A 21,227-nucleotide genomic window follows, 5' to 3' on the forward strand; every position below is an offset into this window, starting at 1 on the left:
CAAATGAAAATGACATTGGCTCCGTGGAGGATAGAGGCAAGAGTTTTGTAGCGATAGCGGAGCTTTAAAACATTTTGTCTAGATGAGTTCGATGTATGCGAGTTTGACTATTATGAATAATGCTGCTCAATAAACATTTGCTTCAGTTTTTTACTACGATAACAAAAATAAAATATGCATTAATATGGACCATTTTATAAGTATAATACTCCCAGATGGCTATGAGGCCTGTTTTATATCAGTATTAATTAGTTTCATGATAAAAAAATCTCGTTTGGTATAAACATTTAGCATAATGGTCACATTAAATCAAGAAAATTAAATATTATAACTACAAGTTATAAACAAATGTATCTCAATTGAAACGTTAAAATCGACTAAATACTAAATTAAGCTATAACTATTTAGTAACCTCTACCCATCACTGATCAAGGCGGCCATATTTCTTTCTTGTATGCGTTGGAGCTCACCTAGTCAAGATGAGGTTAGTTTCAATAAATAAAATTAAAAAAACGTGTTAAACCTCTTCAAATTAGTTATTTCTTGTGTTAGATTACTCCAAAATCATGTTGGGCATGTTTATTTGTAGCCAACATACATATTTAGTGATATTTTGAGTGCAACTTTATCGGTCCGCTTTATAGCCATGTGGTCTCATCGGATTTTTGTTTCGTTTTCAGTTCCCTCAAGCTGCAGAAGAGGCTTGCAGCCTCTGTTATGCGATGTGGTAAAAAGAAGGTGTGGCTTGATCCCAATGAGATCAATGAAATCGCAAACACCAACTCCAGTAAGTACCCTTGATATAATTTTCGCGGCGCGGCGTGATCGTTTGTTCGACATGCCGTGGTGTCAACACAACATCAACAAAGTGTCGCTTTTGAACATTCTACAAAACATTGGAGTGATCAATTACAATTACAAGCCATACGAAATCCATATTTTATGTGAAGAGGAAAAATGGGACTACCCTCTGACCAAAAATTTGATCACCTTGAGACAACAGAGTGCTCGTTTCAAGTCCAGCGGTTCAAGCCTTGCTGTTGTAGATTCTGTTAAGAATCTTTTCCCATATGTTTACCAAAATACCAACTTAACCTATTATTTTTCAATATTTTATCACTATGGTGAAATTGTGGACTGGTTTTCACCATGAAATGAAATCATTTACATATCTCTCTTCCTCATATATTTTTACAATTATAACAGGTAGAAATGAGTATAAAATCCAAGGAATTTAACATAGTAATGAAATTCCAGGACAGAACATCCGTAAGATGATCAAGGATGGTCTCGTCATCAAGAAGCCCGTAGCCGTACACTCACGTGCTCGCGTCCGCAAGAACACAGAAGCCAGGAGAAAGGGTCGTCACTGTGGCTTCGGTAAGAGAAGAGGTACTGCCAACGCTCGTATGCCACAGAAGGTGAGTTGATTCATTTAGTTTATTTCCTTTCAAGTGATGTTTAATATTTATTGTGTACTTGTGGTGACTGAACATCAAAATCCAAAACTATTGCAATGTTGTGCTGTTAGTTTAACTTCTTGGATGTTAAGTTTACAAGCTGTCGTTTTTATATTGGTTTCAATCAATGGCGGTTAATAACATGAACGTAAAATGATGCATTTCACTCAGTCAAATGTGTTAATATGCAATATCAACACTTCTTTCTTTTACTAATTCATAGTTACCTATCTTTTTATCAAGCCCTCCTTATCAAACATTTACCTGTATTTTAGGTCTGTCCTACATATATTATTTGCAAACTTCACATTACATATTGTACTCTTTGTTACCAGGAACTTTGGGTCCAAAGACAAAGGGTGTTGCGTAAGCTGCTCCTCAAGTACAGAACTGCCAAGAAGATCGACAGGCATCTGTACCACGCCCTGTACATGAAGGCAAAGGGTAATGTGTTCAAGAACAAGCGTGTGCTCATGGAGTACATCCACAGGAAGAAGGCTGAGAAGGCTAGGACTAAGATGCTCAGGTAAGGAACCTATATCTTGAATGTATAAAGGAAGTTGGTCAGGGATTGAGTAGCCAGGATTTAGCCATGGGTTAGGGACTGGGGGGGTAAGTTATGGGATTGACTTAATATTGCATAATAAATAACAAGTTTATTTGTTTACTAATGCACTACGCTTTATTGTGGATTGTACAATATTGCATAATAAAATGAAATAGTTTTATTTGTGTAAATAGCTACAATACAAAAACATTTTATGACAATAGATGTTATATTAATTTCTTTTTTTGGTGATGAACACTTTGCTGTACTATACATGGTGATAAAATTAATTGTTGAAGATCTTTCTTCAACCTTTTGCATGAATATTGGAAAGTAAAGCCCACTTTTCGAAGATAAGTCACCAATTTGATTAATCAGTAATTTCAAGTTTCCCGCCTTATTCACAGACCATAAAGTCTTGTTGACCATAACTTATCTAATGTAACCTTTTCTCTTCCAGTGACCAGGCTGAGGCCCGCCGTAACAAGGTCAAGGAGGCCCGCAAGCGCCGTGAAGAGCGTATTGCCGCCAAGAAGGAGGAGTTACTGCAGACTTTCGCGCGGGAAGACGAGGCCGCGGTTACCGCCAAGAAGTGATAGACACTTTGTAATTAATTTAAAAAAATGGTCCAATAAATACTTTGGGTCGATTTTTGTATTTCATTTCAAAATTGCTGTTCCTTTGTGTTGTATTCCCACCCTTAGAAACTATTTCTTTCGATCCTAATTGCGCAGGTTCAGATTCCATACCAAGTAGCAACTAATATATTCCGTACTTAGCTTTTCTTTGAAAGAACGCTCGAAACTAGCCAGTATACCAGGGGCCCGATTCTCCTAATTTTACTTAAGCGCCATTCGATTGACGTTCGACTCGATTCGACTGAGATCCAATCCCGACTCGATTACGATTGAAGCGTATGTGGCATTCCGCTATTTTTCTTTGAAATAAACGTTTTTATCCTTTTCTGTCATTCAATAATTAATCATTTTGTCTGGAAATGATTTACGATTGCAAAATGATTGTACAGCAAACTACCGTATAGACCAAAATCATCAAAATAGCAGACCAATCGCACACCAATCAAATGTCAATCGAATACGATTGGTCTTTTATTAGTAGCAGAATGCCCGATATGGTTGAAACTGCTATTACGATCATATTGCGATTCGATTTTGACATTATTAACTTACATATTGGGCCTGATTTTCATATTTATGCTAGACCAGAAGAAAATTGTACAGTGCCTATGGCCAAAGAAATAACAGATTAGCAGAACAGATTAGTATCCTTCTTGCAGTAGCGGCGTAAGGGGGGGGCGGAGGGGGCGGTCCGCCCCGGGTACCACGTCTCGGGGGGTGCCATCTCGGTCGGCACATATCTGCACGACCACGATGGCACGGGCCAATGGGACAAGTCACTGAGGGTGCCATTCTAATCTGCAAAACCTAGGTTCACTACCAGTCACTGCACGCTATTCAAATTTTAAACAAAACTACAACAGTTCATGCGCAAGACGACGAGGCGGCACTGAGAGGGGTGCCAGTCCGGCTGTCACCCCTCTCTTGCTTGTTTATTTTTGTTTTTAACTGATTATTTAAATTAATTCCACAAAGGTAGAAAAAAAAAATCGCTCGCTTCGCTCGCAGTTTTTTCGTCATTTCTGATTTGTTCTGCGCTTAACCTTTGAATCCTCAAGTTAAAGCACCGAAGCAGCAAAAACAACTGACGCTCTACGCTGCCGATTTCTAAGCTGTTTAGGAGGATGAGGACTTTTGTGTCCCAAAACTCAAAAAATTTCGCGCTCGCTGCGCTCGCAGCTTTTTGTCTTTCCACTGTTTTTTTTTCAAATTAGTTTGAGTATTTTGGTTTCGTTTTAGTACATTACTGTTCAAAACTCAAAAATTTCGCGCTCGCTGCGCTCGCGGCTTTTTCACTTGAGGCTGGTTTATGTAAGACATGTTTGGGTACTTTTATGTCCCAAAACTCAAGAATTAGGGGCTCGCTCCGCTACCGATTTATAAGTTTGCAGTGATCTGTCTCCGGTTTCTTTATGTTAAACCTAGCAAAAAGCACCATGAATGATTTCTACACGATTTTTAAGTACTTCAATTTTCAATTTTAGTCCGTGATTTTTTTTGGGGGTGCTCAATAGGTAGTCCGCCCCGGGTGCCACCCGATGCTACGCCGCCACTGCCTTCTTGAGAACTGCTAAATTCACCTGATCAATTCATATCCACCTAATAAAAAAGGGAATGATACGTTTGACCCACTATTAAATTTTAAAGTCTAGCTACCTACTTTTTTTGTGTGATTGGTCCTTGGATGGTTGTAGTTTTTTGGTGAGAGCAGCGGTTGATAACTTAATACGCAACAGACTCCTAATTAAATTAGTAAAGCAATTTGCAGTTATGTGATTGTTTTTCAGACGTGGTTTTTGTAATAAAGGAACCTAAGCAACTATTCGTTTTTCCGAATGCATATTTCCAGCCGTTCAACGCGTTTGTTCACCCCCTTAATCCTTAGTAAAATCATCATCATCATTTTAGCCATGGGACGTCCACTGCTGAACATAGCCCTCCCCCTTACATTTCCACAGATACCTCTTGGAGGCGACCTTAGTAAAATAATGTAAGTTAATTAATTAGTAAGTAAAATAACCTTTTTGAAAATAATGTTGGTAAGTCACCTTTTTTCTTAGTACTGGTCTGGTGTTGTGACTCTATGACCTCTCATTTTTTAGATATCTACCGGTAAACGGGTCTTAGAAGCAAACTCCTTTGGTCTTACTAAAAAAAGTTAGACGTTCGTCACGTGTTTGAGAAAAAAAATGTATGGATTCTCGTATCGAACGCCTGTCTAGCTTTTTGTAGTAAGATATGTCCTTGTTAGATATCCATAATTGAAGACTAATAAAACAGTCGCCTCTCATAATGTCGGTAAGCTGAACCTAAAAAGAAGCAATTTCAACTGGAATTTGGCCTAAATAGGTAATAAGTACATTATCGATGAACACGCAGGTATTCAATGTTAATGCAATTTTAGTACATATATTCAAAAACTTGGAATGAACTTGCTACACAAAATGCACGTATTGAAAGTTTAATTACACATATTGTTTGCTGTACTGTATCTCGAATGGGGAAAGTAGTACAAGGTGAACCCTTGAAGTGGGAATCACTGTTAAATACACATTAACGGTATAAGAAAACAAAACCGGCGATTAGGTACTACCTACTAGTACACTCATTGTGTAAGAATTTGACAGTAGTTAAGTAGTAGTAAATTAAAATATAATTATGTAAATATAGTGACAATGGAATATCCTACCCATTTATATCTACATACATACCTATTGCAATGACCACACATTTTACTTAATAAGCGGCTGTCATTTTTTTTGCATAACTTTTTCAGGTAGCCGTAATCGCGTAAACTCCACGATTTTCCGAAAATTATGATAGAAACAACGGTCCGGATTTTTCTTTTGAAGAACCCTAAACCATGTAAAATTTTTTGCCCGCCAAACAAGTTTCAACTGCCAATTTATGGGTAAGTAAAAAGTGCGCTAAAGTCCGAATAAAGCTAATATTTTATTGTATTTAAAATCCAGTCTCACTTTAAGCAAATAATGACCGTACGTTCCCGACCTCACTCAGCCTATGTTTAAGGCGCGCATATCAGTCAGTCGGGTAAACGCCTCGATGTCATACGCGTTGTATTGTAAATAAATTAATCTATGAATATGGATAAAGTGAACGAGGACTTAGTTAAGGAAAGGGCGAAGTGCACCTTCAATGTGGAAGAACTGACCTTCTTTCTTGATGGCGGGAAGGACAAGACTTTGGAAAGGAAGGAGAGAGGTAAATGAACTTTAGGATTGTTACTGTGGTACTGCGGATTTGTATCTATGCTAATTGCGATTTTGCGTGTGTATATTTGTGTGTTACAATTTACGCTAAAATTACTGAACCTAATGAATGTGTGGTGTCCCTACTTATAAATCCAAAATACTTGAAAATTGATTGAAAAGTTCCTCGGCACTTTACGGCACCTATACCCATAATACATATAAAGTTTTCATAAAGAGTGGGAAAATTTTAATGTGCGTGGATTTTTAACAATTGGTTTCATAAATAAATGTAAATAGATTAAATAATACCTACCTATTTACTTGTCAGTGACAAGTACCTACCTATATACCCTACGTAGTGACAAGTACTCAATAATTGTTGTCCTGATAATTAATAAATATGTACATAGGTACTTGTGTACCTAGACCCATTATTTTATAATAACAGTCACGCTAGCCATTCTCTTGCGTATTTCATAGTTAGTAAGTACCTATATGGCCAATTGTAAGAATGTACGGTTAGCAAAAAAAAAACAAGTTTTGCGGTCATTGGCCATAACTGTCACGAAGCCTTAACAGGGCTTCGTTTTAGCAAAAAAAAAATAATTTATACAGTTCTATCTAATTATGCTGCGGTATTATTTGACTACATAATAATACATTAACAGCTATATTTGGCCATAATATATTATAACTCTTTACTTATATGGATACTTCTCATGGGTTAAATGGGAAGGAACAATTTTGTTTAGGGTCTAAGCGAGAGACCTAACAAACACTAGCTTCATAATCTTAATTTGACATTACATTTTAAAGACTAACGGCCAGTTTCTTCATCAAAAGTTAAAGTTAAAGTAATGTCTAAAGTAAAAGTAATGGTCAAATTCGTTTTTTCAAGGCTAAAGTGACAGCAAAACTAATAGGAAAATTGAATTTGACCGTTACTTTTACTTTAGACATTACTTTAGCCATAACTTTAACTTTAACTTATGATGAAGAAACTGGCCGTTATTCCTGTAGAACATTATTTTAGTTAAGTAAGTGTTTAACTAGCAAGACACATACGTAACTGACAAGTGGGAAGGTCATCAGGTCAGTCATTGCCATACCCATTTCAAGTTGGCTGATAGGGATTTCGGTAGGCCTTATTTATTGCAGACTTGTTTATATAGATCTAGGTAAATAACAATAGGATTCGTCATTGTACCAATAGGTAAACTCCCAAAAAAGTATTGTATGTTATCGTATATGGTTATATCCAATACGACATAGAACTCTTAAAACTCTTGTTAATTTTTTTATTTTGTTATAAAAAAAAAACAGTTTCAATCAGGAGATAACAGAAGAATAAAAATAAACACTAAAGGCATACAATATTTTATTAAACAGATTACATAAAGTCAAATTGCAGTCAAGCCAAGAAAGAAGGTACGAATCAGCGTCATTGTATTAAGAAAATTCACTCCTATATGAAATCCTTGATCACACGAACTTGGCAATCACGAAACACAAGGGCCATTGTGAAGCTAAAGAAAACTTAATTACAACGATATATAAAACAAATTCCTGTTAGTAGCGGCATCGTGGGTCATCGCAACTTCGGTTGTTTCTTCAAGGCTTTTGCTGGCAGATGATGAACCTCTCAGCTTCGTTCTGAATCAGTTTGAAGATGGTAGTCACGGCTTCTTCGTTCTTGCAAGATACAGGAGCTGGTCCTCCACGCTTGCCGCCCCAGCTTGACGTGAACGTCAGTTGGGCTTCAGCGAACAGGCAGACGCAGGCCACGAAGAAGACGAGGAAGAAGATCTTGTTCATCTTGAAGTTTTTAGAAGTGTTGGTGGACTGATGAAAGAGCGGAGGATGTGTGATGCCTTTGACAGAAATCTGCACCTTTTTATACTCCAAAGACAATTGCTTTTGAAGAAAGAAGTCTTAGAAATTTTAATTTGTGTCAATTCTTGATTGATTAGACTTTTTCATTTTATTTGTAACTCCATCTTGATTAATTGAAGACCTACGTAAACGGTTGTCAATTCATTACATTTCTTTGCTTTTCAGAAAGGGTGATGCTGACGAAGAAAGAGGAGCTCTTTGGCGGCATCCCAGATGAATATCTAAGTCATAAAGAGAAATATGAGAACTCGATACGAAAGGCGGTCATCCTGTTCAGTTTGCTCCGAAAAATTCAGAAGGAAAATAACACAGACCTTTTTAATTACAGGTGAGTGGGTGTTGAAATACCCATATGTTAAATACGACTATAAATATACCTAAGTTAAAAAGCTGAAGATTCTTTATCGGCCCCTCATGAACTTTGAAGATCAAGCGTTGTTTGTCACAATTAATGGTCTCAAAGACGACAGGCAGGTAATCAGAGTCTGACAGTTAAGAGAATTGTATCTTTTTTGCAGAAATCTTCTTAGCGGTGTTCTAGGATCTTCGATTTCTCAGGACGGGTCGCCCTTCGGGCTTCACTATATAATGTTCATGCCAGTATTCATGAGCCAGGCTGATGAGGAACAGCAAGCGAAGTGGCTGCATCGTGCCATGAATTGTGGCATCATTGGCAGTTATGCTCAGGTATGAACGCAACATTCAGGGGCCCGATTCTCCTAAGTTAATAATCTCAAAATTGAATAGAAATCGAATCGCAATATGATCGCAATAGCAGTTTTAACCATATCGGGCATTCTGCTACTAATATAAGACCAATCGTATTCTAACGACATTCGATTGGTTTGCGATTGGTCTGCTATTTTGGTGATTTTGGTCTATACGGTAGTTTGCTCTACAATAGGGTTGTTTCCAATTTTCGAAAATCTATTTAAATAGCTTCGTTTAATTTTTCGTCTTAAATCTCTTTATTTTTATGTATTCGATTTCTTTCTGTGTTTCCTAAAACATTGCCCAGAAAACGCTCGATCACGTGACTATGACGTCAGTATACTACCGTGTTCCTCTACACTTTAACGCACATCTAACGAGAAGAAACTAATAAGAAAGAACTTATTGATGTCTAAATTTTAATTGTATGTCGCTTAAGTAAAATTAGGAGAATCCGGCCCCAGGTTCTTAAAGTAATAATATTCGTATTTGTCTGGTTATGGCAAAAGGTGATTGACTCATAGTTATTATTAACTCTAGAAGGACAAGACAGGTTTAAACTAGTATCTAAATATTTAAATAAAACTACTTTTACGGATTTTATCGCGGTTATATTAATATTATTTAATCCCATAAAAGTAGTTTTATTTTAATGTCTAATATTCGCGTAAGTGTCAGAAATCAATAGTATCTAAATGTTATTGCTATGTAGATTTGTGTGGTAACAACGGTAATAAAATTAAATGAGTAGAAATTGAAATTATTATTATTCTGCGATTCTTTAAAATAATACTGCATTTAATTATTAAAACATATTTAATTAATGGCGAAATTCTCATTAAAACCTAAAATTTGTAATTAGGCATCAGTTTTTGTTGTAATAAAATAGTTTTTGCTACAAAGGAGATCGTAATTGCTGTAGTATTGTTTCAGACGGAACTTGGTCATGGCACGTTTATCCGTGGCCTGGAGACGACGGCCACTTACGACACTGCTACTGAGGAGTTTGTGTTGCACAGTCCTTCGCTTACTGCTTACAAATGGTGGCCCGGAGGATGTATGTATAGCTCCACCATTGCTCAAACATTCTTGATTTACATACGCCAACACAAGAAATAGATTTTCAACTTTGTCTCTGAAGTATGAGGTTCAATGTTGATTGGGAAAACATATTGGAGTATTGTGTGATATCTGAGGTGGCTAGAAATATTAACTTGCATTGATGATTTGATTGATGAACACAAAAAGGTCAATACATCTGACCTTTTTGTGTTCACATGAATTTGCTATATTCGTATTGTGAACGATAATTTTTGCACTTACAGGTCTATTTTTGTTGAGCTTGTGATTTTATTATTCTGTTTTATGTGCTTGTATGTTGTTCTAATGCATAAGCTTTATTGTACCAAGTTTCATCAAAATACATTCATTAATTTTTGAGCGAAAGATTAAAAAACATCCACACATCCTTTACAGTGTGATCTTTGGTCTTAATGCTCCCCATTTATATTTTTGTCAGTGGGCAACACAGCAAACTACTGCATCGTGATAGCCCAACTATACTCCAAGGGTGAATGCCATGGAATCCACTCCTTCATCGTCCAGGTCCGAGACGAGGAGACTCACATGCCACTACCAGGGATCAAAGTTGGAGAGATCGGGGTGAAAATGGGACTGAACTCTGTAAACAATGGCTTCTTAGGCTTTGAGAAAGTTAGGATACCTAGGACTAATATGCTGATGAAACATGCTAAGGTTTTAAAGGTAAAGAAATTCGCAATGCTGCTTTTAGGTTTTCTTAGTTATTTTATACTGTTTCATCTCTCTTGAATCGGTTCAGTAACTTGCGTAAGTAAGCGTAAATGCGCGACCTTAGAATATGTACGTAAGAGCATAAGGCTGCGTTTCCACCAGAGATGTGCGATGGAAATGTGTCGTGCGAGGATGTCTAGCTGTGCTGTGAAAATGTGTGGGTGTTTCCACCAAAGCTGTGCGATGATAATGTGCCTACGAGGATGTGTAGCGGAGCTGTGAAAATGCGCATTAATGTGTGGCGCGAGGATGCGTTGCGAAGCTGTGAAATGTGTCGACGGGGGTGCGGTGTAGTGGGAGCGGAGTAACGCGAACGCCTGCCTGCCGCTCACCGCGCTGCGCTCACGTCTCACTTTGCTGTCGTAAGCGCTTGTAGTCGTACGCATGTCGTACGGTTGCGTGGCATAATGGACGAAAAATTAATTGATGCCGTTCAAAAGTTTCCGTGTTTGTGGAACACTTCTTTGTCATTTTACAAATGTAATGAAACTAAGGACGCTGCGTGGGAGGAAATAGTCAAAGAAATACAATATAAAGATGGTAAGTAATAATCATGTATTAAAATCAGGTATATTAAAATACAAGTTACAATATTTGGGTATTTATTGTGTGCGATGAATTCGTGACGAAATACGAGTATCTTGCCATGACACTTTTCCTTGATTATTGAAATAAGAGCAGTATTTCTCTCTTACATCATAACTATCACTTGACACGACGACGGAAATGCTAGGAACCGATACAAGAGTACTTGTATTTGTGTTATCAATGCAATCCAAATAATTACTTTGTCTTTCAATTAAAAAAATATGCATTACACATGTGGCTTTTACGATTTTGTCAACCGTTTCCACTCTGCATTCAAAGTCTTTACGATACACATACCACTTTCGTGCCAATACACCGAATGTAGCTTCTACAATGCGACGTGCCCTCGAAAGTCTATAGTTAAATATACGTTTCTGTTGGTCTAACTGGTCCCGCGGATATGGGCGCATGAAATTTTCCATCAAAGGAAAAGCCTCATCTCCAATGAATACAAATGGTACTGGTTCACCTCCTTCATATAATGGTTCAGGTTCTGGAAGATTCAATCTTTTTCTTTCAAATATTTTCCAAAACACTATCATCAAATATTCCAGCATCACTAAATCTTCCCATGGATCCCACATCAACCATTATAATCTTTCTCCTAGCGTCAGCTAAGCACATAAGCACTATAGAAAATCTTTGTTTGTAATTAAAAAAAGAGGACCCAGTGTTTGCAGGACACATTATATAAACATGTTTACCGTCTAGAGCCCCCAAACAATTTTGAAAATCCTTTGCTATTCGCTTCCAGTCGTCTTTGGTAGGTTTTGGAATAACAAGAGGTTGTAAAACAAGCCAAAGAGCATTACAAACTTCTGCCACAATTCTCGACACACTTGCTACTCCAATCCTAAAATTTTCTGCCAATCGTGTGAACGACGAGCCCGTGGATAAATACCTGCAAAAAAAGGAATGTTTATAATAATAGTAAGAAAAATAATTAACAAATAAAAAAGTACTCTTTACCTGTTACTGATTTTTTGCGATCTGTAAGACAACATGCTTGGTATAAAAATGTTATATTCCTAATCATAATTTTCTATTATTTCAGTGAAAAGCGCTAAGTATCGTTGGAAACAACTACGGGATAGCCATCGGGACGCGCTAAAGAGGCAGAAATCTAAAAAAAGCGGACAGGCTACAACCAAAACACGTGAATGGAAATACCAAAAATTGATGGAATTTCTTTTACCGTACATGGCCAACAGAGATAGAGAGTCAAGTTATAAAGAGGATATTTCGTCACCAAATAATGAAAATGACTCTTCGCAAAGCACTCAATATTCATTAAACCAAGATGACTCTTCGCAGAGCACTGAACATACACCAAATCAAGCTGACAATCCCAACAATCTTTACGAAATAGCCTCAACTTCAGGCATTTCAACAGATTCGGTCACCCCGTCATCATCAAAGAAGAAAAAAGGCGATGAATTATCAATTTTAATACAAAAACATATGAAAAATCAAGAAGATTTTCGAAAAGAAAGGCAAGAATTAAGAGAACTTTTAAAACCAACGGACTGCGATGATACTGATCATTTTTTTCTTTCAATGGCGAAAACATTTAAAAAATTACCAGATTACATGCAAGTTCCTTTAAAAAGGAAACTTTTTAATATGATTAGCGAAGCCGAAGAATCTTACGTGCTGTCGTGGTATAATCAAAATATTGGTTATTCTTCAAGCTCTGATAGCAGTATAGCAGTAGGTAGTAATATAGCAGGCCAGATGGATTTGCCGCCTCAGCTGGATCCTGAACAACTTGGTTATTCTTCAAGCTCTGGTAGAAATACAAATAAAACAGTGGGCCAGATGGATTCATCTTTCCAACTGGAAGCTGTACAACCAGCATCTCCGGGAACACAACATTCAGACCTACAAACGCCAAATACTTCAAACAAAGTAGGAACAGAGCCTAATTTGCCATGAAAAAGAGGAACTTGTTGTCTACTTATTTTGCAGATTATGATTACTTTTCAATTAATATGTTTAATAAAGACAAAATTGATTCAAACTATTTTACTTACTTTAAACATACCGCCAATTTTTCCTTGGTGCTGATGCATTCTCTGTAGTGAGTGTCTTCTTTCTTGATAATGTTCTCAATCAAATTGTGTAACTCATAAAAGTTACTTCTAGATACTCGATAAGAATTTTCGAATATTTCATCATCAGCCGTATGAAAAAAGGTAAAGAATTCTCCATGTAATCGATGATATTTAATATGGTTACGTATCCAAAACCTGTGTGTTCTTGTATTGCTCAAAATTATAGAACTAATAAACTCCGTATCTTCTGCTTCCATTTCTTCATCACAAATTGTTAAATGGGTGAATTTCAACAAGTCCAATAAAATCTTCATTTCCGTGGATTTTTTATTCTTCAACTTTAGAACAAGAAAAAATAGTGATTACTCAAGTTTTTGATAAGATATGTATTCTTACTTAATATCTAGTAGATAGCTTAAAAAACGAACGAGATATACAAGATTAAAATTTTCATGAAACGGCGATGAAACATGTATGCACGGCAATGAAACATGCGTCCATGGCAATGAAAGAACTTTTCACGTCGTTTTTTTTTCAGACAATCTTTTTCGTTCCTTTCTCTCCTTTTCCGATAGTTTCGGTTTGTAATGACAGAGAGTGGAGTGGTGTGTGTGTAAGTTTATCGTTTTGTGAGGTGAACGTGGAAATATCTTTGACTGTATAGTACAAATTGTTTTTTTTCTTCATGCCGTGGCGATGAAAACATAAGTCACGGAAATGAAACATGTGGCCACGGCAATGAAACGAAATCGTTTTACAAGGCATGGCAATGAAAATTTTTTAATTGCCGTGTATTTTTATTCATTTCCATAGCAAATTTTGACCACGGAAACCACGGAAATGAGAGCGCGGCGATGAATATCAAGGCAAAAACATCAAAAAAACAAAAATCTGTTAATAATTCACAGTAATTAACACGTCACAAATAATCATAAGATAAATGGCATTGTACCAAATGATCAATTAAGAGGACAAACTTATTCAAACAGAAGTTAGACCTATACACGGCGATGAAAGAAAAAATGTCCAGTGATAAAAAAATTGAATAATTACATTTATGGCGCGAAAATGCAGGCACGTGCACACGTAATTCCACGTCGAACACTTGACGTCCACTAATATGCAACATATAGCGCACAGCGGGAGGGACGCAAACCGTTAGAAAAAGCAATATTCTCAAATATGTTTAGGACATGGCGATGAATGGTAGTTCTGGGACAAACTATTTTTTATTTACCATTTGTTGTATTGTTTAAATATTTGAACAAATGTATCCTGTAACAATAGTTTAACTATTCACGAACCAAATAAAAATAGGTTTTAATATAAATAACTAATACACTTTTATCAATAAGGTCTAGTACACATCAAGGTGACGTGTGGACAAACACGGCAATGAAAGATTTTGAGGTTTAAATTTTTTTTTTGTAGAACCTATTAATCCTATTAACAAAATATTTAGTGCTACACATAGATTACTATTTCACCTACTTAGAAAAAAATATAAGAATATTATAACAATGATTTTTAGTACCGATTTCATCGATGCCACGCAATTTTTGGTCCCGGGAAATTCACCCAAATATAAAAGTATTTTCTTTTTCCAATTATCCATATTATTATCTATTTTGCGCACTTCTACTTCCAACAAACTCCGTCTATGGACTGGCTGGTACAGTATGCGCAAACCTCGCAACACATCTTTCTCAACACACATTCCTCGCACACTTCCCTCGTACACATCCCTCGCACACATCCCGCGCTTGTTTTGTATGCGCAAAAATCTAGCTCCGCTGAGCCGTTTCCACCAGAGCTGTGCTGACCGAGGCAAGGTAAATGAAGCGATCCTATTGGTTCTTTACAAACACATCCCTCGCTATGCATCCTCGCACATCTCTGGTGGAAACGCAGCCTTACACATAGAAAGCGTAACATACTTTCGCATTTATGTTATTTATGTTTATGTTAAAAGTAAGGATAAAGACTAGGTATCTACTGCTCATTATTTAGTTTTACTATTTAGATTATATGACTTAGCCACTGAGTTATTAAAATACTAGCTGGTGCCCGCGACTTCGTCTGCGCAGGTTTAGTATTTTGAACAATATGTTTACAAATTGTAGCCTATGTGTTATTCTGATGTATAAGCTATATTATTGTAAAGTTTCATTAAAATCCATTCAGTAGTTTTTGCGTGAAAGAGTAACAAACATCCATACATCCATACATCCATACATACAAACTTTCGCGTTTATAATATTATATAGTAGGATTCAATTAACAACAGTGTTTAATATTTTTTGGTTAATATAATCTTGCATATTCTACTTTTCTTTTCAGGACGGAACATACGTGAAATCTAAAAACTCCAAGCTCATCTACGGTACTATGGTGTTCGTGCGGGTCGTCATCGTGTTCGACTCTGTCAACTACCTGGCTAAGGCTATCACCGTTGCTACCAGATATTCTGCTGTTAGGAGACAATGTCAGCAAAAAGAAAGGTAATGCGAATCTGTGGTTATGTAATTATTTTGACCAAACTATCAAAGGGTTTTGTATAAAATCAGAGATCTCCAAGCTCTATATAAAGGTTGTCATAAAATAAAGGGCATAATAACTAATTTCAATCCCCACTACTCGTACGCTAAAGATTAATAATTTTATAGGTAACCGGCAAATTAAAATGTTATCTTATAGAGATCTTCTAATGCTACCGAAGTCTTCTAATTCAAAATTAAACGAACATTATTTTCTAAAAAATCCACTGGTTTCTAAGTTATTTTTTTTCTTACAGTGAACCAGAGCGTCAGATCTTAGACTATGTAACTCAACAGGACAAGGTATTGTCGTCGATAGCCGGTTGTTATGCCATGAAGATGAATGCGTGGCGGCTGTGGGATACATTCAATGTTATAAATGATCAGTTGCATAAGGGCAATATGGAGAGATTGGGTGAGGTGAGTTAGACCCATTGTACCACTATAATTATAATGTCGGGACATATAATGTCGGGACACCTTTTCACACACGGTTGGTTAGCCCCATGGTAAGTTATTAATTAACTTGTGTTATGGGTGCTAACACAACTGATAAACTACATATAGCTACACATATACATATTTATAAATACATATTGTAACACCCAGACCACGACCAACAAGCATGCTCATCACACAAATGTCGACCGAACCGGGAATCGAACCCGGGACCTCAGATTCGGCAGTCCGGCTTGGTGACCATTGCGCCACAGAGGTCGTCAGACCTCTGTGGCGCGCAAATTCCATCGAATGTCTTGTAAGAAACTAATATTCTATCACCTACTCACGAGTCTCGAAGCCGTTTTTAGGATAACGAATGGCACATTTAACATGTCTCGTTACGGCATCATTAAGTATAACTTTAGAGGATGTGTCTGAAATATTTTATACAGAAAGTTTAAGAGAGCACCTTTACTTCATAACTTTGATAGATAGATAGATATATTCTTTCAATTAAAATTGCTTTTATTTACACTAAATCCAGTCTAATGGCCAGTTTTATCGGTTTGGTATTTTCGGATAGCAATGTCTGGCAGAAATTATAAGCAGTCTTTATCTGGCACTTTATCGGTAAACTGTGACACTGGCCATAAATCTATAAGCACCAGCACCTAATACAGGTACTTACTTGCCTTTCTAGGTTAGCACTAATACCTTATTTATTAAGTCTCGATTATTTTTTTGTTTTGCTGATCTCACACTGCTGGTGCACTTATTCAAAATATATTGGCGTACAAGGCCGATTTTCGGGCACGGCAGCTGTTCTCATATAAGGAGATCAGCCAACTGCGCAGGACATATTATAGAACACAAACATTTGCTCAGACATATGTGCACTCTCTATTCCTTCACTCTTATAACCTGATGGCACGGCAATCCGACACGATCGGAGAAGCGGAGAACGGGCCGTATTTGTGCTCAGTAGTCGAGATATGCGACAGCGACAACGAGGCAGTTCAATTCAATATGATGTTCTTTCATTCCAGCTACACGCACTAGCCTGCTGTTTAAAAGCAATCAGCACGACAGACTCGTCAATGTTCACGGAGCGCTGCCGGCTGGCATGCGGCGGCCACGGCTACATGGTGTCCTCCAACTTGCCGCCCACCTACGCGCTCACCACTGCCTCCTGCACCTATGAGGGAGACAACACTGTGCTGCTGCTGCAGACTGCCAGGTGAGTGACATACAAGGGGCTATGCTCTATAAGGCAAGGATCAGTACGACAGACTCGGCTACATGGTGTCCTCCAACTTGCCGCCCACCTACGCGCTCACCACTGCCTCCTGCACCTATGAGGGAGACAACACTGTGCTGCTGCTGCAGACTGCCAGGTGAGTGACATACAAGGGCTATGCTCTATAAGGCAAGGATCAGTACGACAGACTCGGCTACATGGTGTCCTCCAACTTGCCGCCCACCTACGCGCTCACCACTGCCTCCTGCACCTATGAGGGAGACAACACTGTGCTGCTGCTGCAGACTGCCAGGTGAGTGACATACAAGGGCTATGCTCTATAAGGCAAGGATCAGTACGACAGACTCGGCTACATGGTGTCCTCCAACTTGCCGCCCACCTACGCGCTCACCACTGCCTCCTGCACCTATGGGGAGACAACACTGTGCTGCTGCTGCAGACTGCCAGGTGAGTGACATACAAGGGGCTATGCTCTATAAGGCAAGGATCAGTACGACAGACTCGGCTACATGGTGTCCTCCAACTTGCCGCCCACCTACGCGCTCACCACTGCCTCCTGCACCTATGAGGGAGACAACACTGTGCTGCTGCTGCAGACTGCCAGGTGAGTGACATACAAGGGGCTATGCTCTATAAGGCAAGGATCAGTACGACAGACTCGGCTACATGGTGTCCTCCAACTTGCCGCCCACCTACGCGCTCACCACTGCCTCCTGCACCTATGGGGAGACAACACTGTGCTGCTGCTGCAGACTGCCAGGTGAGTGACATACAAGGGGCTATGCTCTATAAGGCAAGGATCAGTACGACAGACTCGGCTACATGGTGTCCTCCAACTTGCCGCCCACCTACGCGCTCACCACTGCCTCCTGCACCTATGAGGGAGACAACACTGTGCTGCTGCTGCAGACTGCCAGGTGAGTGACATACAAGGGCTATGCTCTATAAGGCAAGGATCAGTACGACAGACTCGGCTACATGGTGTCCTCCAACTTGCCGCCCACCTACGCGCTCACCACTGCCTCCTGCACCTATGAGGGAGACAACACTGTGCTGCTGCTGCAGACTGCCAGGTGAGTGACATACAAGGGCTATGCTCTATAAGGCAAGGATCAGTACGACAGACTCGGCTACATGGTGTCCTCCAACTTGCCGCCCACCTACGCGCTCACCACTGCCTCCTGCACCTATGAGGGAGACAACACTGTGCTGCTGCTGCAGACTGCCAGGTGAGTGACACTTTCGAAGCTTAAAACCGCCTCCATATTATTCGCAAAGTTTCTTGGATAAGTACTTGGGAAAGTTGATCGGAGCCAATGAGGAAGAAGTATAGCGAGATAAAGTTGGCCGAAGTAAGCCGAAGTGTGTCCACACTCTTCGATTTAACCGCGGTTAACTTCGCGAGGTGTCTGGACAATAAGGGTACATAGGGGTACCTAAGGGAGTACACCGTACATAACGATGTGTATAGAGGAGTACATAAAGGTTTAGTTAAATTCTTCATGAAAGCTTATTTATTTTTTTATGAAAACATTGACGACTTCATCGTTGTTTAAGTTCACATCTTGCGTATATCAAGGAGAACACGCAGGCAACCAAGATTATACTCTGCGAAGAGTAGAAAAGGTTTACCTCACTGGGAATCACAAAAAACGAATAAGAAATATATGAAAAAATACATCAGTAATTTACCGAATGTTTTTCACAGGTTCTTACTAAAGACTTGGAAACAAATCGACTCAGCACCATTGACGCCCACGGTCGCCTACTTGAAAACCGTCTCCGATCCGGGATTCTCTGACAAATGGGACAACTCTGTAAAGGGCATTATTCGAGGCTTCCAAACAGTCGCCATGAAGTAAGTTAACCAGGAAAATTGACTTTGGAAAATAGCTTTTATGATCAGCGTCATAAGATTGCTTTTTGAACTTGCAGGAAAATATCCTGGTGTGTGGAAAGTATGACCAATAAAATAATGTCTGGAATGTCTCAAGAAGATGCGTGGAATACAATTTCGATTCAATTAGTTTCGGCTGCTGAGGTAAGTGGAACTATACCATTTTGACTTTTGCTTGCTAAAACACTTAAAAATATGAGGGGTGTTAGAATTTTGTAGTATTTATATAAGCATGGCTCTAGCATTGTTGCTCTTAAAAGGTGTCAATTATGAGCTTGTAAGTTTTAGGTTAACACTTCCTAGGGCGGTTTAAAGTACTTGAATCATCATCTTCCTGTCCTTATTTCAATTTTATTTGGGCTGGGCGGTGCATGTTTGTCATTTGTCATTTCTCAAGCAAAATTTTCCCTAGCCCGCCGATTTTCATACAGTCTATCCACTATTTCTTTGGTCGTCCCCTTTCCACTAAATATCCAACCACTTTCAAAGGCCTTTCGCTTCTCATTACTTTAGTTTAGAATATCTTTTATTTTATTTGCTTTTTTTTGCAGTCACACTGTCGAGCGATAGTGATATCGACCTTCTACGAGGACATGACTCGTGCTATGAAGACCATGTCTCCGCAATTGGCTGAAGTGATGGGACAGCTGATCGAGTTGTATGCCGTCTTCTGGGCGCTGGAGAGAGTGGGCGATTTGTTACAGGTTTGTTATGGGATTGTAATAGGTATTATGAAGATTATTTTGCATATGTTTAACACTTTTATAAATTGCATAGCAATGTTTGTAGTTGTACTTTAAGAGAATTTTATGCTTAAAAAAAGTATTATTAAAATAAAAATAAAAACCCACGTGCATGAAAAATAATGAAGCTGAATAATTGAGCTACTTTTGCGCTAAAATCTTAAGCCTTCTTGGCAGTCGGGTAAAAATCCCAGACTGAATCGTGTTAGTTTAAGTTTACGCTGTTGCTAGGTACCTAAACCATTTTTTATGATAATTATAGTTTCTTTATCTTCTGTAGTATACGTCCATTTCGAACACCGATGTGGTGAACTTGAGGACTCGGTACGAGCAGCTGCTGAGGCAAATTAGACCTAACGCCGTTGGACTTGTGGACGCTTTTGATATAATCGACGAGGTGAGTTTATTTATTGTCATACTGGATTATTTTACCATTTCAGTCGCGTCCCATGGGAACTACTGCCCGTACCGGGAAAACATATAGCCTATGTTACTCTTGGATAATGAAGAAATTTGTAAATCGGTGTAGAAGTTTTTGAGTTTATCCATTACAAAGTTTTCCTCTTTATAATATCAGTATAGATAACTAGGTACTGGTATACTATTGTACGGGTGAGTTAATTAAGTTAATAGCATCTGATAGAAATCGCGATGTCAAGGAAAACTGGAACTGTGATAATTGGATTATAATTATGAAAAATATGATCAATAAAATGTTGATAAACCCATGACCAACTGATTTAGAGCCTACGCGTCCTATTGTATTATTCAAACTATTATTTCTTTTCTACAGTTACTTCAGTCCACCCTGGGAGCATACGACGGTCGCGTGTACGAGCGTCTGATGGAGGAAGCGCTGAAGAGTCCGCTCAACGCGGAGCCCGTCAACCAGAGCTTCCACAAGTATCTCAAGCCATTCATGCAGGGGAAACTGTGATACAACTTACCATGACAAACAAAAATCAACCTTGTGATATTCACTTAAGAGCTATAATTTGGTAAATTATTTAATTGCATTTAATACTTTTTTTTGTAAGTTTTTACACAATCTGTGATGGGATTTTTTGCTCAATTTAATGTACAAAATGTATTAAGTATATTGTATTTATTTAATATATTGTTTACAATGAAATGTACGGTTATTATTTTTATTTCACCTAGGTATACGATATATGTAGATCGATTACACATCACATGACACGAAAGTCTTATGTAAACGTATTCATAATAATTAACTTTCTATACATTGGTAGTTCAATAATTGACTATCGTCATCAGAAATTTAAAAACTTAAATAGTCGCATAAATTACAATTCATTGAACCTAGTTCACCTTTGTAGCAATCCATTGGGTACCAGTGATTCAATTACATGGATAAATAAATAAGTAAATTCTTTTAATTTTATTTTCATATAGGTAAAACAATGACGAATCAT

At 38.2% G+C, this 21,227-nt stretch overlaps 3 protein-coding genes across 3 annotated transcripts; all 3 read left to right on the forward strand.

Annotated features, from left to right (window-relative positions):
• The first annotated feature begins 342 nt into the window (after window positions 1-342).
• Rpl19 (Ribosomal protein L19) lies at window positions 343-2,656 on the forward strand. Its single transcript, XM_021339862.3, has 5 exons — window positions 343-484; window positions 681-787; window positions 1,258-1,421; window positions 1,796-1,986; window positions 2,468-2,656. The coding sequence occupies exons 1-5, from the start codon at window positions 480-482 to the stop codon at window positions 2,601-2,603; spliced, it is 603 nt and encodes a 200-aa protein (XP_021195537.1). The 5' UTR covers window positions 343-479; the 3' UTR covers window positions 2,604-2,656.
• A 2,993-nt stretch (window positions 2,657-5,649) lies between these two features.
• On the forward strand, window positions 5,650-20,889 carry LOC110379995 (probable peroxisomal acyl-coenzyme A oxidase 1). Its single transcript, XM_064043495.1, has 13 exons — window positions 5,650-5,867; window positions 7,916-8,078; window positions 8,269-8,437; window positions 9,395-9,518; window positions 9,981-10,225; window positions 15,256-15,416; window positions 15,710-15,872; window positions 16,940-17,130; window positions 18,860-19,009; window positions 19,087-19,192; window positions 19,600-19,752; window positions 20,072-20,188; window positions 20,585-20,889. Exons 1-13 carry the CDS (start codon window positions 5,744-5,746, stop codon window positions 20,726-20,728), a joined length of 2,010 nt encoding a protein of 669 aa, XP_063899565.1. The 5' UTR covers window positions 5,650-5,743; the 3' UTR covers window positions 20,729-20,889.
• On the forward strand, window positions 10,356-12,881 carry LOC135119287 (uncharacterized). Its single transcript, XM_064043492.1, has 2 exons — window positions 10,356-10,813; window positions 11,916-12,881. The coding sequence occupies exons 1-2, from the start codon at window positions 10,681-10,683 to the stop codon at window positions 12,794-12,796; spliced, it is 1,014 nt and encodes a 337-aa protein (XP_063899562.1). The 5' UTR covers window positions 10,356-10,680; the 3' UTR covers window positions 12,797-12,881.
• Window positions 20,890-21,227: the final 338 nt, after the last annotated feature.

Source organism: Helicoverpa armigera, chromosome 3, assembly GCF_030705265.1.
Source record: "Helicoverpa armigera isolate CAAS_96S chromosome 3, ASM3070526v1, whole genome shotgun sequence".
NCBI classification, from domain to species: Eukaryota; Metazoa; Arthropoda; class Insecta; order Lepidoptera; family Noctuidae; genus Helicoverpa; species Helicoverpa armigera.

What these genes read in the sequence shown, in the direction of transcription:
- LOC135119287 (XM_064043492.1), top strand. Translation starts at nt 10,681, where the DNA reads ATGGACGAAAAATTAATTGATGCCGTTCAAAAGTTTCCGTGTTTGTGG. An exon ending in AGAAATACAATATAAAGATG is followed by an intron (nt 10,814 to 11,915) that starts GTAAGTAATAAT and finishes CTATTATTTCAG; the next exon opens with TGAAAAGCGCTAAGTATCGT.
- LOC110379995 (XM_064043495.1), top strand. Translation starts at nt 5,744, where the DNA reads ATGAATATGGATAAAGTGAACGAGGACTTAGTTAAGGAAAGGGCGAAG. An exon ending in ACAGACCTTTTTAATTACAG is followed by an intron (nt 8,079 to 8,268) that starts GTGAGTGGGTGT and finishes TCTTTTTTGCAG; the next exon opens with AAATCTTCTTAGCGGTGTTC. An exon ending in CAATGTCAGCAAAAAGAAAG is followed by an intron (nt 15,417 to 15,709) that starts GTAATGCGAATC and finishes TTTTTCTTACAG; the next exon opens with TGAACCAGAGCGTCAGATCT.
- Rpl19 (XM_021339862.3), top strand. An exon ending in ACGCTCGTATGCCACAGAAG is followed by an intron (nt 1,422 to 1,795) that starts GTGAGTTGATTC and finishes CTTTGTTACCAG; the next exon opens with GAACTTTGGGTCCAAAGACA. An exon ending in GCTAGGACTAAGATGCTCAG is followed by an intron (nt 1,987 to 2,467) that starts GTAAGGAACCTA and finishes TTTCTCTTCCAG; the next exon opens with TGACCAGGCTGAGGCCCGCC.